Source organism: Rhincodon typus, chromosome 14 (genome assembly GCF_021869965.1).
Source record: "Rhincodon typus isolate 14 chromosome 14, sRhiTyp1.1, whole genome shotgun sequence".
Classification (NCBI taxonomy): Eukaryota; Metazoa; Chordata; class Chondrichthyes; order Orectolobiformes; family Rhincodontidae; genus Rhincodon; species Rhincodon typus.
In genome coordinates this window covers 62,632,148-62,649,006 of record NC_063345.1, presented here as the reverse complement: position 1 = coordinate 62,649,006, position 16,859 = coordinate 62,632,148, and the positions used below count along the sequence as shown (strand labels likewise).

At 40.6% G+C, this 16,859-nt stretch overlaps 1 protein-coding gene across 1 annotated transcript in view; it reads left to right on the top strand.

Moving 5' to 3' along the window:
- Positions 1 to 16,859, top strand: part of si:ch211-26b3.4 (connector enhancer of kinase suppressor of ras 2) — a 525,409-nt gene that overhangs the window by 241,375 nt on the left and 267,175 nt on the right. Inside the window, exon 7 of the mRNA XM_048604947.1 lies at positions 5,674 to 5,733. Within this exon, the coding sequence (XP_048460904.1) occupies positions 5,674 to 5,733 (60 nt within the window). The remainder of the gene's footprint in view (positions 1 to 5,673; positions 5,734 to 16,859) is intronic.

Below are 16,859 nucleotides of genomic sequence, written 5' to 3'. Positions count from 1 at the left end.
TTTGGATGGCCATGTTGTGGCTGTACAGGACATTGGTTAGGCCACTTTTGAAATACTGCATTCAATTCTGATTTCCCTGCTATAGGGAAGATGTTGTGAAATTTGAAAAGGTTCAGAAAAGATTTACAAGGATGTTGCGAGGGTTGGAGGGTTTGTGCTATAGGGAGACGCTGATTAGTCTGGGGCTATTTTCCCTGGAGCATTGGAGGCTGAGGGCTGATCTTATAGAGGTTTATAAAATCATGAGGTGCATGGACAGGGTGAATAGTCAAGGTCTTTTACCCAGGGTAGGGCAGTCCAAAACCACAAAGGCATAGGTTTAAGGTGAGAGGGGAGAGATTTAAAAGGTACCTAAGAGGCAATTTTTTTTTATGCAGAGGGTGATGTGCGTCTGGAATGAGCTGCCAGAGGAGGTAGTGGAGGATGGTACAATGACAATATTTAAATGACATCTGAATGGGCACATGAATAGGAGGGACATGAGCCAAATGCAGACAAATGGGACTAGATCTATTTAGGATATCTGGTTGGCATGGACGAGTTGGACCGAAGGGTCTGTTTCTGTGCTGTACATCTCTATGACTCTTTGACATATACAAACTTAAGAATAAGGGTCTGTAGGAAACTATCAGAAGCTTGGCGATCATTATAGATCATGCATTGTTTTCTGAGCTGAGTAGAAATTGGTATCAGGAGAAACAAACTTGAGAGGAAAGCGCTTTGAGAAACAGAGGTTCTATTTTGTAGAGACACTGGCACTCGTATTGGTATTGAAGAACCGTATTATTGGTATAGCCTACACATCATTTGGGTGAGGATCAGGGCCTGAGCAGAAAGCATATATAGACCAATCACAAGGACTTTTAGCAGGAAAGTGGAGGGAGCGGGGAGGAATGAAGATGAAGAAATAATATAGCTAACAATTGGAAAACAAGCAGCGGTCAGGAATTGTGATTTTGGCACTGTGTCTGAAGGGAAAACTAAAGGATGTAAAGTATTTAAATTAGGACAGGGAAATAGGAAACCATCCAGGAGTACAGGTTAGAATATATGGCCCAAATAACCATTCATTCCACTAAAATGGAAAATGGTAAGGAACAGATCGAATTTATCCAGTCATGAATTAATCATAATTAATATGATGTGATAGCCATTTAATGTGACATGACTACAAGACAGTTGGAACTGGGAACTACATATGCCGTACTACAAGATTTAGAGGAAAGATAAAGGACAGAGTGGAAAGGGAGAGATAAACTTGATAATGAAGGATACAATCACTTCAATAATCAAAGAATATTTAACAATTGGTAAACAGGCAGGACACACTTTATTACAATCAAAAATTGAAATTGATTTAAGACTTCAGTTGAAATTGTCTATGGGGCCTTTGGTGGGCACTGTGAAGTGGTAGCTTGTATTATAATATAGAGGTTAGACTCATATTGAGGAAAGGCAGAATGGTTTTTCTGTTGGATTGGGTTCAGCACACTTGGACGTCAGCAAGGTAATGAACTTCTTGACTGGCTTAGTTTTCTGCAACGTATCATCAACTACAAATTGGCATTACATATTAGATTTGGCAATAAGTACTGCGCTAGATTTAATTGACTAACCAAAAGTGTGTGAGAATCGCTGTAACAGCAATCACAACACAATGTTTGAAATGGAGAATTGTGAAACAGCAATTAAGATTCTAGATGTAAGTAAGACTGTCTTCAATATGATCAGATTATTATGATCTGCATGGAGACTGAGAACTGGAGGTTCAAATTCCTTTTTAAAAGTTAAGCCTTGATAAAGTGACACCTCAGGGTTTAAAGTTGTAAGATGGTTTACTGTAACAAATGACTAAAAGCACTGTTGAATAAATACTATTTTGTGGATAACCAGTACCTGAAATTAGAGAATGGAATAACCCTTCTTACTTTAGCCACGAACAAAAAAAAAATGTATATGGTACAGTATCTTTAATTCTCACAGCATCAGTCCAAAATGATTCTGAGCTTCTGGAGATTTATTCGTATTCATTTCTTTTCAGCCCCAGAGCTGTCATTCATTTGATATCCTCCCTCTAGCACAGGCTGGGTGAATCCAACTTCATTTTAGCTTCTTTTGACTCTGGTCTTTTCAATCCAGATACAAACTGCAATCTGCATTCTGGTGTGCTGAGCTAAAACATTTTGCTTTTAGCTGCTCTGTATCTTTCTTGGACCCTGGCAAACTGTCTGTCATATTCAGTGATGTTTTAGAAAAGTATGTAACCTCATGTTACATGGCTTCTTCAGTACCCATCCTATCTCGAAACCTGTCAACATGGCAGCATGATTCACTTGAGCTTTGTATCCAGGCAGTGATGCTGATTAGTTGTCCGTGATGATCCAACTCTCTTTTAGGTTTGGAAGTAAATGGACAGCTTAACATACAACTTGTATCTTGTACCTTCATCCCAGTAAGACAACCTACATTCCCTTGATTATCTATAAATTGAACTACCCAGGGTCACTGTCAGGCAGACTACAGAACAGATCACATGACATTCTTAATTTCAGCTTGAATAAAGACACAGTCCCAGCTTCCACACCTTTGCCCCTGGCCCTTCGCCATCAAGGCTAGGTTAAACTTTGCGCTCCCACCAGCAGCTGAGACATCTAGTCCTGTTTCCACCTGACTAGAAAACAGACTCGTAAGTCAGACTGGCATCTGTGTGGGAGACCTGGCAAAAAAAAACAAATTGGAGAATCCGAGTGTCCCATTCAAAACTGTGTTGACAAGGCTATGCTGTGTGCACTGTCAAGATCAGGAACATAATCTCTGGGGCTATGCTACTTTTTATTTCAGTTCCATCTTGACCTTTGATTGCATCTCAACCGCTCTTGTCACATTGACTCCATCAACCTAGAATTCTTTTGTTTTATTAGAAAATCTCCCATTTTCTTGTGGAATGTGGACGTCACTGACTAGATCAGCATTTGTTGCCCATTTATAACTAATTTAGAATTTATTTTTTCTTTGTATCCTCCTGTTGTGTAAACACTGAGGTTGCTGTATTTATTGAGTATTAATGAACAGTCACGTTGGGCAGGATTGAAAAACAACATCTTGTGTGACCCTGCAGGTTCCCTGCCTGAATAGTTTGGTTAAAGCAACCTCCAAAATCCCTGGATATCTATAAAAATTCATTTGAAAAGCTGCAGTGCGACAATTGATCATGACATCAATGAATAAGTGGACGACTGTTATTCAGATTTGTTTTTGATGTAGATTTACTGCGCTGCTTCCTGTTTGGCTGAGGAATACTGGTCACCTTTTATGAGTTGACTCAATGCCCTCAAATCCAGTACTACTTAGCCGCAGGTACTGATTTAAAGACAAACACAATTTAGCACTTAAATGAGGAGAAGGCATAACTAATCTCATTAGTAACTGAAGTGTGAGCAACTGACTTTGTTGATAGATATGGTCATATTCTTAATAATGGAATCGAAGCAAGTTGAGAATTCTAAAAGGGTCTAGGCCCGAAACATCAGCTTTCCTGCTCCTCTGATGCTGCTTGGCCTGCTGTGTTCATCCAGCTCTACACCTTGTTATCTGAGAATTCTAACGGCCTTTTTGTGCTATCCCACGTTTTTTTTGAGGGATTTGGATGCTGTGGGCTTGATTTTCTTTTGTGCTGTGTCAGATTTACATTTTCAGTTGAAAAAAATGTATTTCAGATGGAACTGCACTGTATGTACTGACTGCTGAAGTGGAATGGTTATGTGGTAGGGCTGGGGTATGCTTAAGACCATAGTATCATTATATGTGAGAGCAGAAGGAGGCCATTTAGCCCTTCGAATCTGCAGTCCTATTCAACGGGGTTCTGTCTGATCTGACCACTTTCTTGCCTCTTCCTCATAACCCTTGATTCCCTCACTGATTAAATACCCACCTATCTCAGCCTTGAATATGCTTAATGACCCAGCCTCCGCAGCCATCTGTGGTAGAGAATTCCACAGATTCACTATCCTCTGAAAGAAAAAATTCTTCCTCATTTCTGCCTTAAGTAGGCACCCCATCCCAAAGTTCTGAGATTATGTCCTGGGGTCCTAGACACTTGCACAAAAGGGGAGGCAATGTCTTAGTGGTATTATTGCTGGACTATTAATCCAGACACCCAGATAACATTCTGGGGACCCGGGTTTGAATCCCGCCACAGCACATGGTGGAATTTGGATTCAAGAAAATATCCAGAATTAAGAATCTAATGATGACCATGAACCCATTGTCGATTATCGGAAAAACTCATTTGGTTCACTAATGTCCTTTAGGGAAGGAAACTGCCATCCTGACCCACAACAATGTTGTTGACTCTGAACTGCCTTCTGGGCAATTAGGGATGGATAATAAATGCTGTCAGCGAAGCCCTCGTCGTGTGAAAGAATAAAAAAAACTTCTCCATATCTACAAATGTATTGAGCATTACTTCTGGTGTGCTGGAGATCTGTGGCTTATTTAAAAGCTGGTAGCATTCTTGTACTTAACTGTAACTAGATCTGACACATTTATTGTTGATTTACTGGGATGCTACCTGGACTGGAGGGTTTGAGTTGTAAGGAAAGGTTGGATAAGCTGGGACTTGTTTCTCACTGGTGGTCTACAAAATCATGAGAGGCCTAGATAAGGTAGCAAGAGGACAGCTTTGTCCCATGATAAGGGAGTCTAACACTGGAGGGTATAGGTTTAAGGTGAGAGGGGAGAGATATGAAAGGGTCCAGAGGGACACTTTTTTCACGCAGAGGGTGGTGAGTCTCTGGAACAGCTAGCTACCAGAGGTAGTGGTGGAAGAGAGTACAATTTCCGTCATTTAAGAAACATTTAGACAGGTACATGGATGGGATAGGTATGGAGGGATCTGGACCAAACACAGGCAAATGGGACTAGATTAAATTGTGAAAACTGGGCGGCATGGGCTGTTTTCGTGCTGCAGACCTCTATGACTCCATTTGGCTTGTGTTGGATTTTTAATTGTAGAGATATTTCGAATTTTTCAATACATTGGAAATAATGCAGTAAAGTATTGTATTCGACCAATGTTTGGACTGCAGAATGCAAGATTTGAAAAGAAAATGTCATCAAAGGCCATAGGCCATGAGCCTACATTGATGAACTTTAAATTATTATTGCTGTCAGCATCTTTGCATGAAAGAGAATAAGCTGTTGTTTTGGAATGCAAAATTGCACCATGTGTCAACAGCATTGTTTAATGGGCACTGTAATTTTAATTCTGTAATTTAAATTCCTGCATTTAAGATAATTTACTTGAATGAAATGAATGCTTTGCAGATGGTTTTTATGAGATGCTAAAGACTTTTTTTCTCTTACTTCTGAAATGATTGCTTGTCATGTGATGCAGAAGTGGCTGGTTTTATAGTGGTATGTCACAAGATTAGCAATCCAGAAAAATCTATACCCTTGGGCTATTCGATTCAAAGTCTCACCTCCCCCATAATATGTCCGAACAGGTTGATTAAAAGTAATTATCCCCTATAAAGCATGTTTTTGTTGCAGGTGGGAGTGCATTCTCTTCTGAACCTTCCAGCAGTTTCTGCAAAAGCAGAGATTTGCCTGATGTTTAAGGATGGGAAAGTTGCAACATCTCATTGACCTTCTGTCTGTCTGCTCTTATTGTAGGGTATGTACATCAAGTCAACCTACGATGGCCTACATGTCATCACAGGAACTACAGAAAATGTAAGTTTTAACTTCAACCACTCAAGCATTGAAGAAATCCCAATATTTGATCATATTAATTTGAGTGAACAGCCATTGCTGGATGAAAGAGGAGTCAGTTCTGATGCTCTGAGAAGGTGATACCTGTTTGCTTTGGAATGATGTTTGCTTAAATCTCTGAACAATTTGTATAACATTCTGCAGTTTTTTGCCAGTCTCTCTAGGCGTGATCTCCCACAGTAGGCAGCAATAAATCTCTGCTGGGCAACTGTCAGATCCATTTACACAATTGGCGATTTAGTTACAAATGATGCACTGTTATTTTGTTTTGAGGCTGCCTTCTTCATTTTAACAAGCTGTGCATGCCGTTGCAGATGTTTTTGTCTGTAACCCAGTTCTGAATTCAGAATTCACAGCAGAGTGTATTAGCTTGAGGACTGTGGATATTTCCTCCCGCTACCCACACCCCCTCCTCCAGGCTCCAGGCTCCAGGCTCCAACCTCCACCAAGCTTTCAGAATGTGGGCACTTTCTCAACCCCTGCAGCAACAACCCATTGCTAATTCCCGTTGCTGGACTTTGGAAAATGTAATTAATCAAATGGAGGCAACTGGGAAAAGGAAACAACTCCTGTTTCTCACCAAGTCAAATTATGAAGAAGTTTTCCAACTCGAAACGTTGACTTCCCTAGTCCTCGGATGCTGTCTGGTCTGCTGTGCTTTTCCAGCTCCAACATTTTTTGACTGTACCTTCCAGCATCTGGAGTCCTTTCCGTCTCCTTATGTTGTAACACGCTTCTCCTCAGAAGGTTGCTGAAATATGAGAGTAAAATCCTGCTCTTTCAAAAAATTGTGCCAAAAATATAAAACATGTGTATAATTAGGCATTGGCAATGTCCTGTTTATGTTGCAAACTGTAGAGTGGACCGTTAAGTGGCCATCTTACCATCAATATTAGATTAAAGGGAGTCATGGAGATGGTGCAGACAATAGGGAGACAGAGCACTGACATCAAACCAGTGAGCTCTGAATAAAGAAGAGAAGAAAAGAAGACTGAGAGAGAACATGACGCAAATAAACACAATCTTAAAAACTCAGTTGATAAAAGTAAACCTGGACCATTGCATGAAAATGTTTGAACATGAGGTAAAATGGGTAGAGGGACGACTTATCAGAGTTGGCAACAAGAGCCCCTTTCTATAAAGAGCCATCATTGTTTAGAATGATCAGCTCGGAAGGGAAGGCAAGAATATTGGATTCACCACATTCAATGCCATATTGGAGAATGTGCTGGTTGTTTTGGTGTGCAGGAGATGAATTGGACCATACAGCCTTCCACAAGTTCATACTATGACGTAATTGAACCACTTAGACATGTTTGAATGATGCAAGCTTTACAAATGGAGCTGGTCTGTGTATAGGTGAAAGACGCAGCTCGCCCATTAGCAGTATCTGTTAAGACATTCAGCATGCAATGACTTACAACTTGTTAAGTTTAGCAAGTCATGAGCACGTTTTAAAAGAGGCTGCAGGTGAGTGATTTGTGCAGAATTGTTAAATGCTCCTTCGGTGCCATTTTTGACGTGAATAAATAATAATTTCCTAATGTGAAACATTGAATGAGTCATCCCATTTTGTTGAATCTTCAGTTAGTCGCTTTGCCCAGTTGAAGATGAGCACAGATTCCAAAGAATTCAAGGTTAATCTTCTGATCTTTGCTGCAAGCAAAGTGGGGAATTCTCAATAACTTATATTGCATGCAGATTTATCATAATTTCCACTTTTAATTAGTTTAATACCTTTCTGCAGGCTCTAGCTGATGTTTGAAATTAATTCATTGGTGTTTAACATGTCAAAGCAGTTCACATTAGCATTCTCCTCAACGATGTTATCGGTGTGTGATAGTGTGTGTAGGTGAACTTCCAAGTGCTCAGTCCTTGATACCACTGCATCATATGATGAAAGCAGAGTTGGCAACTGCACGACGAAATGATAAGATCCCAAGAAAAAAATAATTGCTGGCTTGTTAAGAGAGACTGTCTTCATTTCAAAATGTTCATGTCAGTTGCAGACCTCTCATCAGATGTAAATCTCCTGTCCTTTTCTGATATCAATTTTCAAAGCAGTAAGGAATACAGACGGCGCAAGAGATGGGGAGAAGCAGTGTAGGGCTGTTTCAAAATCGTGTGTGAAATCTGCTACTGAAACGTGCAGTATATCATAGTAGGTGATGGTTTGAAGTCTGCGCTCTTGCAGTACAATGAATGCTGAAATGCTTTGTGTTATATACACTAACCAGGGAAAGGCTGTCCTAATGCAGGTGGTGGGAAGTACATCATAAATCTGTTTCTGGAACACTGAATATAAAATTTTGCATGGCTTGCTGATCTTCCGTGAAAGGAGGTAATTCAGGAAAAAACACTAATCGGGAAAATGCTCAATGTGAGTTCAGTTGAACTTCAGACAGTTGAAAACACTAATTTATGTTAAAGCCATTATCAGCTTCTGCACACAAAAAAGTTACATCTAACTTAAAGAAAATGCTGTTGAATCTAACAGCACAGAAACATGCCATTTGGTCCAACATATCTCAGCTATTGTTTAACTCCATGCAAATCTTCTTCAACCTTCCTACTAGCACCTTTTGAAAGTCCATATGTACAAAATCCACTGCAATGCCTTTCTTACTATATCAACAAAAAAAACCCATCAAGTTAGTCAAACACAATTTACCTTCAACAAACCTCCCCTGCTCTGCGTATATGTTTTCATGCACCCAATATAATTGGTATTACTGCATATAATGCCAGTTGTATGCATTAGACTCAAGCCTTCAACAACCTGTGGAAACAAACTTGCAACTGATAAAATTGTTTACAGCCAGCCAGAGAGAGGGCTTTAATGTAGCCAGCTGGATCTGTAATTTCCAGAAGTAAAAAGACAGACTGCTGACCTGCTAAACCAGCTGAACTCCCAAAATGATATTATGTCTCCATATGGGCAATGGAAGATTAAACTGCATGTACAGCACAATATTGAGCAACTTTTCTTTTTAAACACTCAGTTCAGTTTTACATTAACATAGAGACACAGTCGGTTGTAACATAAGAAATGGTGGAGAGCAGATGGATGGGGCTCGTAAATTCCAAATCAGTATGCTGCTAATTGTCCATTATTGCATTCATCACAAAACTGCGTAAAATGGCAACATTTCTGTGGAACCTAAAAATATACTGCTTGTTAGTTCTTCACTGTGACAATCCCATCCATTTCATGTGGTTGGTATTCACATACTCACACTGGGATAGTGGAAGATGTCAAATCAATTGAGTATAGCTCAGGTTTATATGCCTTTAATGCCATCAAATTGTTATCTTGATGCATCTTAAACAGTAAATAAAATGAAGCTGTGCTTGTCATTTAGCAATTATCCTGTACAGCCACAGAACAAGAACAGACACTGCTGTTGGAACTGTACATAGGTTCACATTCGGGTTATCAAAACACAGAATTATTCTTCTTAAGTAAATAAACTGTGCATTTGAGTAAAAGAGGAACCCGTTGAAGCAGAAGAAATGGAGATTGTTGCGAGATACCAAGGAAGAGTGTGTTAGACTATAAGCATCTTGATGCACTTTCAAAAGAAAAGAAAGTTCTCCTGGTGTCCTGGCTTATACTTGTCCTTCATCAATGTTACTAAATCAATTGCTCTGGTCGTATTCACACTGCTGCTTGTGGGAGCTTGCCGTGTGTGAATTTGCTATCCAGTTACATTCATTACTATAGTGACTAAGCTTCAAAAATGCTTCACTGGCTGCAAAGTATTTTGGTTCTGCTGAGATTGTGAAAAGTATTTATAAGTCCATGTTTTTCCTCTGACTCTTGAGAATTGCAGAAATAAAAATGAGGTCTCCCTTAGAAGTGACATTAAGTAAATGTTTAGTAACATTATTATTAATGAGGTTAATGAACATTTCATTGTATATGTTGTGTACCCAGTTTTCTAAATGCGGACATTAAATATTTTACTTTGAATGGGCTAATGCCTATAATTTAAAATTAATACTGAAGGGAATTTCATATGATTGCTCCAATTTTTTACCAGAACAATAGTAATATAAAGTACACTCCAAAAAGCAACAACATGCCTCTTGCACATTCACTTAGTGAATCAATACTGTCGGTAGACATAGCAATAATGACTAGACATGAAAAATTAATCCTTCCATAAAGCTCCCTTATTTCCATAAGCTATTACTCCTGCTGGGACAAGCTTTGAATTAAAACAAATACAACATTCCCCGACCAGTTTCACATATTGCTGCAAGTTCTGCAATTAATGACACTGGTCTCTTCTCACGTTTTCCTAAAATTGGATGATTATTGTGCTGCCTCGTCACCTCGTCCTGCAATATTGTCTTCAGGACTCAACTTCTCACGACAAAATTAATTCCACCCAAACAAGAATTCACAGATAGAAATACATTCACACATTCTCGACTGCTTAAAGGATGAAAGTGTCCTCGCATCTCAATGATCAGAATTACTTAATTTCTCTATTAGTTGGAAATAAATAACACCTGAGCCAGTTTTTCTCTTGTTGTTTCAGCCTGTAGCTCAAATGGTGGCACTCTCAGTCACAGTGTGCTGTGTCTGAGTCCCACTCTCGGACTTGAGCAAATCTTTCTCAGCTGACTTTCCAGTGCAGTGCTGGGGAAGTGCTGCACTGTTGGAGGTGCTACTTCTTGGATGAGATGCTGAATTGAATCTCCAGTTGTTTGTTCCTGAATTCAGCTCTTTTGTCCTCACTACTTCATTCCCTTTCCTTTTTCCTCTCTTTTTGTCTGCTGGATTATGTCAAAGGTTTACAGTCTCCATCCTTAGCTGTCTGTGCAGGTTCTCACTTGCTTTCTCTTGTGAAGGCCCTTTAATAAGCTGAATGAGCATGGGGAATTTCTGGTATTGTTTGCTTCAGATTCAATTGTCATTTAGGTTCACATGTAAAAATGCAAAAGTCCACTAAATGCCCCTGCATCATTTGTTTTTGAAGTGGACTGTAATTGCTTTGTGATAATAGTTGACAGAATCATTAAAAATCAAGCAGAGGCCACTAAGGGGTGAACCATGAAAAGTTTCTCTCTTGATCCCTTAAGCCATAAAATTCCGATGTAAATGTCAGAAGATCAATTATATTTAGTACAATTCTGAAAGAGACTTATCATAAGAAACATGCCAACATTATTAAAAGCAAACTTTAAGCAGCAATATACTGCATGATGATAGTTGGAATACAGAACTGTTTCTTTTTCATTGTTGAGGGGAAGAAAGCGATGAACAGAAGTTGCCCCTCCCAAGCTGTAATGGAGGGGAAGGTGATGGTAAGTGCAGATAATCGGGACGAATGGCACCAGGATGATGCTCACCTCTTCCCTCCACCTCACTAGGTTCTGTGCAGGGTAAACATTCCCAATCTGCAGCGAAATTTAAGGAATTAACTGGTCAATTAACAACCACTTAGGGGCTTTGATTCACCTTGATAACATTTACTTCACTCCAAGTCAGACGAATCTAATCGACTGGTGAACCAGTGCAGACAGTTTGTCAGTTTGGGGGAGTGTCCCTGGATCTATACTAATTTATGCAAGATCAAGGGATTTGACCAAAAGTAGGAGGGGTAGCCTCTGAAAGCCAGCCCCTCTGACCCAGCTGTCTTGTTTCTTGACGTCCTGACCCCATCTCCCTGCAACGCATGACTCCAGAAACTGGCAATGAACAATATCTGTTTGTCTCGCTCCAGATGCTCCAACAAAGAGGACCCATAGACTCTGCCAGGGGCCTCCTGGAGATGCCAGCCTCTGATTGGCCAGCAGTTCCAGGTGGACAGGACTTCAGGGTCTGACTTCATAATTCTGGCAGAAAACCGGAACAAAAGGCCAGAAAGCCAATCAGTTGTGAGATTGATGTTTCATCCAACAGGCTTTTTGATCAAGATAGGCCATGGAATTCTCTCCACAAACGTTTCCCACTTTTGTCCATTCGAGTAAGAATGGAAAATAAAGTTGTTTCTCAGCAGCAAATCCCACATAATCAATCCCAACAACTTAACATAGAGTGACTTATTCTGAAGTGTATTTAGTTTGACAAATAGGCATCCATATTGGATATGATATGATAAACAGTGTTTAGGTGTATGACCAATTTCGGTGTTGAGGGCTGAAATATCAGGATCTTCAACATTCACGCTAATGATTGCAAGAGATAGAGATGGGCTCAATTTTACACTATACCTAAAGACAGAATTTGGATGTGAAAGGCCAGAGAGACACTGTTTGTTAACTGTGCACTGTTGTTCTGACAAGACAGGAATGATCCTTCATGAAAGGCAATTGTGAGGCGATTAAGAAAGCACTAGGGAGAAAAGAAATTTCTACTTTCATATGTCGCCTTTCATTTTCTCATGTTTGCCTGAGTACTTTCGAGACATTGATCACTTGTGTGGCTTCAAACAGCAGTCAACCTGTACTCAATAAACTCCCCCAAACAGCCATAACAGAATGCAGTGTTCAACATTGAATGTTTTTACTCAATAAAATATAGTGCTCAAGATAGTGTTTCAGATTATTACAACACAGATGGAGGCTAGTCATTCCATTATATCTGCGCCAGTTCTGTGTGCGAACTACCTAATCACTCTTTCTCCAAAGCCCTGAAAATCCTTCTTTTACAGATATATATCATTTTGAAAGTTATGACCAAATCAGTTTTCAGCACTGCACTTTTTCACAGTGTTCACCAGGCCATTATCAATTATGTTTAAATCTGTATCATCAGGTTTTGAACCTCCGGCCAATAAATATATTTCCTGTCGGATTAAAGCCTTCATAATTTAGAGGGCCTTTGGGAAATCTGCTCTAGAGAGAACAATCTCAGCTTGTCCAATGCCCCAACAAGACTGAAGTCCCTCATCCCTGGCTGTGACCACAGAAAAACCAAAACATTGTATGATTTCAAGACCTTGTTGGACATAGCACTCGAGGCTAAAAGAATCAAAAGATATGGGGGCAAAGTGGGAACAAGGCTGAGTTGGACGATCAGCCGTGATTGTAATGAATCATGATTGGCTTGAAGGGCCAAATGAATTGTGAAACTCTTCTGCATTCTGTCTAGTGTTTCTTCATCCCTCTTGTCCTGTAATGCTGCCCACAGTAACTCGCTTTTCACCCTAGCATTCAAGAAACTGCTGGTGAACCAAGAAGAAATTGGGAATCTGGCATGGGAAGGATGCCTGAACCCAGTTGCGTGGCGGAAAACTCATGACCATGTGCGACGTGAGCTTGCTTTGGGATCACATGGTGGGGTGGTCAGTCTCTGATGTCGCGTTGCTTGAGCCGCACATGCAGAAGGGGGCACCACATTTACAGGGCAGGTTTACCAACAGAAATTCCGCGGGCAGTCCTTCTGGGGGAGGATTGCAGTCGAACCACCCAGAATGGTCAGAGGTGTGATGATCGCAACAGAAAGCTTCTGAGGGTCTTGGTGGACCAAATCTCTCTCTCTTCATTAAAGTTCACTTTGGTGTTACCAATGGATTTGGCGGTTGCATTTGGAGGGGAATCCACCCCACAGTTCAGGGAGTTCTCTGCATTCCTGCGGAGCAAACAATGATGGTCACAAAGTTGCTATCGTTAAAGACCAAGGGAACCTGATTAGAGGTCACCATGAATGTGAGAAGCTGGTGGGTACTGACTCAGTGACTGAATCCATGAAACATTGAGGTAGATAAGTCCCCAGGGCCTGATCGGATCTATCCAAGGATACTAAGGGAGGCCAGGAAAGAGATAGCTGGAGCCTTGACAGAGATCTTTGTATCTTCTTTAGCTGCAGGCAAGGTCCCAGAAAGCTGGATAATCATCAATGTTGTTCCATCGCTCAAGGAAGGAATCAGGAATAATCCAGGAAATTATAGGCCGATGAGCCTTACATCAGTGGTAGGGAAATTATTGGAGAAGATTCTTATGGACAAAATTTACTCACGTTTGGAAAGGGACGGATTTATTCAGGATAATTTGCAAGGCTTTATGTAGGGAAGGTTTTGTCTCACAAATTTGATTGAGTTTTTCGAGGAAGTGATGAAGATGGTTGGTGTAGGGCAGTGGATGTTGTCTACGTGGACTTTATTAAATATTTTGAGAAGGTCTCTCATAGTAGGCTGGTCTAGAAGATTAAGTCACATGGGATTCGTGGTGAATTGGCAAGTTGGATACAAAATTGGCTTGGTCATAGAAGATAGAGGTAGTTGCGGAAGGGTGTTTTTCTGACTGGAGGTCTATGATCAGTGGTATTCTGTAAGGATCAGTGCTGGGACCTCTTGTTGTTTGTGATATATTTTTAAATAATTTGGATGAAAATGTAGGTGGTCTGACTACTAAATTTGCAGATGACATGAAAATTGGCAGCAAAGTGGCGACACAAGTGGATAAGGTAGTAAAGAAGGCATATGGCATGCTTGCATTCATCAGTCGGGGCATTGAATATAAGAGGGCTAGTCATGTTGCAGCTAGGCCACGTTGGAGTATTCTGCGCAGCTCTGCCACCACATTATAGGAAGGATGTGGAGGCTTTGGAGAGGGGACAAAAGAGATTTACCAGGATGTTGTCCAGATTGGGGTGTATTATCTGTAAGGAGAAGTCGGACAAACACGGATTGTTTTCACAAGCGCATTGGAGGCTGAGCGGCGACCTGATAGAAGTATGTAAAATCATGAGAGGCATGGATAGAGTGGATAGTTGGGAGTCTGATTCTCAGAGTGGAAATATTAAATACTAAGGAGCAAAGGTCTGAGGTGAGAAGGAGAAAGTTTAAAGGGACAAAAACAAAATTGCTGGAAAAGCTCAGCAGGTCTGGCAGCATCTGTGAAGGAGAAAACAGAGTTAACATTTCGGGTCCGGTGACCCTTCCTCAGAACAGTTTAAAGGGATGTGCGAGGAAAGTTTTTATTACAGAGAGGGTGGTAGGTGCTTCGCCGGGGAGGTGGGAGAAGCAGAGATGATAGCAATGTTTAAAAGGCATTTAGACAAACACATCAACAGGCAGGGAAAAGTGGGATATGGACAGGCAGAATGGATTAGTTTACAATGGCACCATTCAGCACAGATATTGGGGATGGTGGGGTGGGGGCGGGGGGGTGGCGCGCTCAAGGGCCTGTTCCTGTGCTGTAATGTTCTACATTCTGCATTCTATGTAAGTTAGTAAGACACAACATCCCTAAGCGAAACCATGCTGACTGTCACTTATTAATCCTATGTCTCAGTGTCAATTTGAGTAATTTGTCCATGACTAAAGTCAGACTAATCAGCCTATAATTAGTTAGCCTATCCCTCACACCCTTGCAGAATAATGGTGCAACATTCACAGACCTACCATCCTCCGGTACCTCGCCGCTCTGGAGTGAGCATTGGAAAACGATCCTCAGACCATCATCAATTTCTTCCCGAACTTCCTTTTAAAAACTTAAGATACAATTGATGTGGCGCTGGTGTTTTGCACACCTTTGAGAAAGTCCGTCTGTCCAATCCTTTCCTTCTCAGTATGCTTTTCTCTTCCAATATTTTACACTTTGTGGTTACCACCATGCATGGCTGCTCATCCTCCTGATGGTGATATAATCAGAATCCATTTTTCTGTGGCCTCCTACATGATCCTTTGACCCCCAACCAGCCATCTTGTTTGTTGTAGCAAGCTCCAAAATATCCGGCCGAGCATTTCAGCTGAAGCCTAACCATCGTTTTATAACAGTTTAGCAGTGCTTATTTATGTTTGTAATCTGTGCCAATATTTATGAAGCTTGCATATTTTTGTCAGAAACTTGTCATGTCATCCCCCATGAATTTCTTATTCATTTCCCAGGTCTCTGTGTTCAGGCACCCTCCCTAATATTGTATTATTGACTTCTCTCACAACTCCTTCGAAATGCAGCGCTATTATCAAGCTTCACTTGCATTGTGTTGAGGGACTCTTGTGGCACAGTGGTAGTGTCACTACCTCTGAGCCAGGAGGCCAGGGTTCAAGTCCCAGTCTGCTCCAGAGGTGTGCCATAACATCGCTGAGCAGGTTGATTTGAAAATATCAAATGCATATGATGTAATGTTCCAGAGAGAAAGCAGTGCGCCCAGAATGCAGAGCACCTAATAGAAAAGATGACCTTTAAATAAGATGAAGTACTCTAGGTATATTATATTCTGTGAAATAGAATCTGCAGCTTGTAATTAGAATGTGGAATCCGAAACAAAATAGAATGCGTGAACCGATATCTAGTCTAAACTGATTGTAAAGCTCGAAACAGAATATTATGCTGTAATTATAGTGTAGAACTTGAAACAGAATACGGTGCTCAAAATGGAAAGTGGGGCAGATAATGGAATGCAATGTAACATCAAATCAAGACAAAAACAGAACCTACTGCTAAACTGGTTTATGCTGATGTCTTTGTTCCACAAGGATTCCTCCTGACCATCTTCATCCAACGTTATCAGTATACCCTTCTCTTCCTTTCCACCCTCTTTTATTCATCTAGCTTGCCCTTGACTGCATTGGAGGCTGGAAAACACCAGATCAGTTAGTTGCAGTTCTCTATTCTATAAATTCATGTGTCTCAATACATGTTAATATTTAAGCAGTAATTTTTAGAAGTAAAGAAAGTTTGGTTAAAGCGCATAATCTGGAGATTCCAATATTTCTCAGGACCTGTTGCATCTAACTAGGTTCAGAAACATCCTCAATTATGGAAGGTCCAGGCAACAATGCTAATTTTGATTCTGCAGCCAGAGATACGTTGTAGTGTTGCAGACCAAGACCCAACCATGCACAATAATTAAGGTCTTTAGCTGGTTTCCCACAAGTTGCTGACCATTTTCTGATGCACACATTCCTCATGTGGCATTTGCCCTATTATTCTTTTTAGCATTTTATTTGGTGTGAACTAATAGCCTACGACTATGGCCATTATATTTTATAAGTTTGGTATTGACGAGCTGGTGGGAAACAGCACTCTGAAATTAACTTCTGCCCTCATGGTGTTTTGAAAGCTTTGTTTTCTAGAGGATAGAAGCTGCAAAAGGCAAACAATACTTGGAACTGGAATCCAGCACT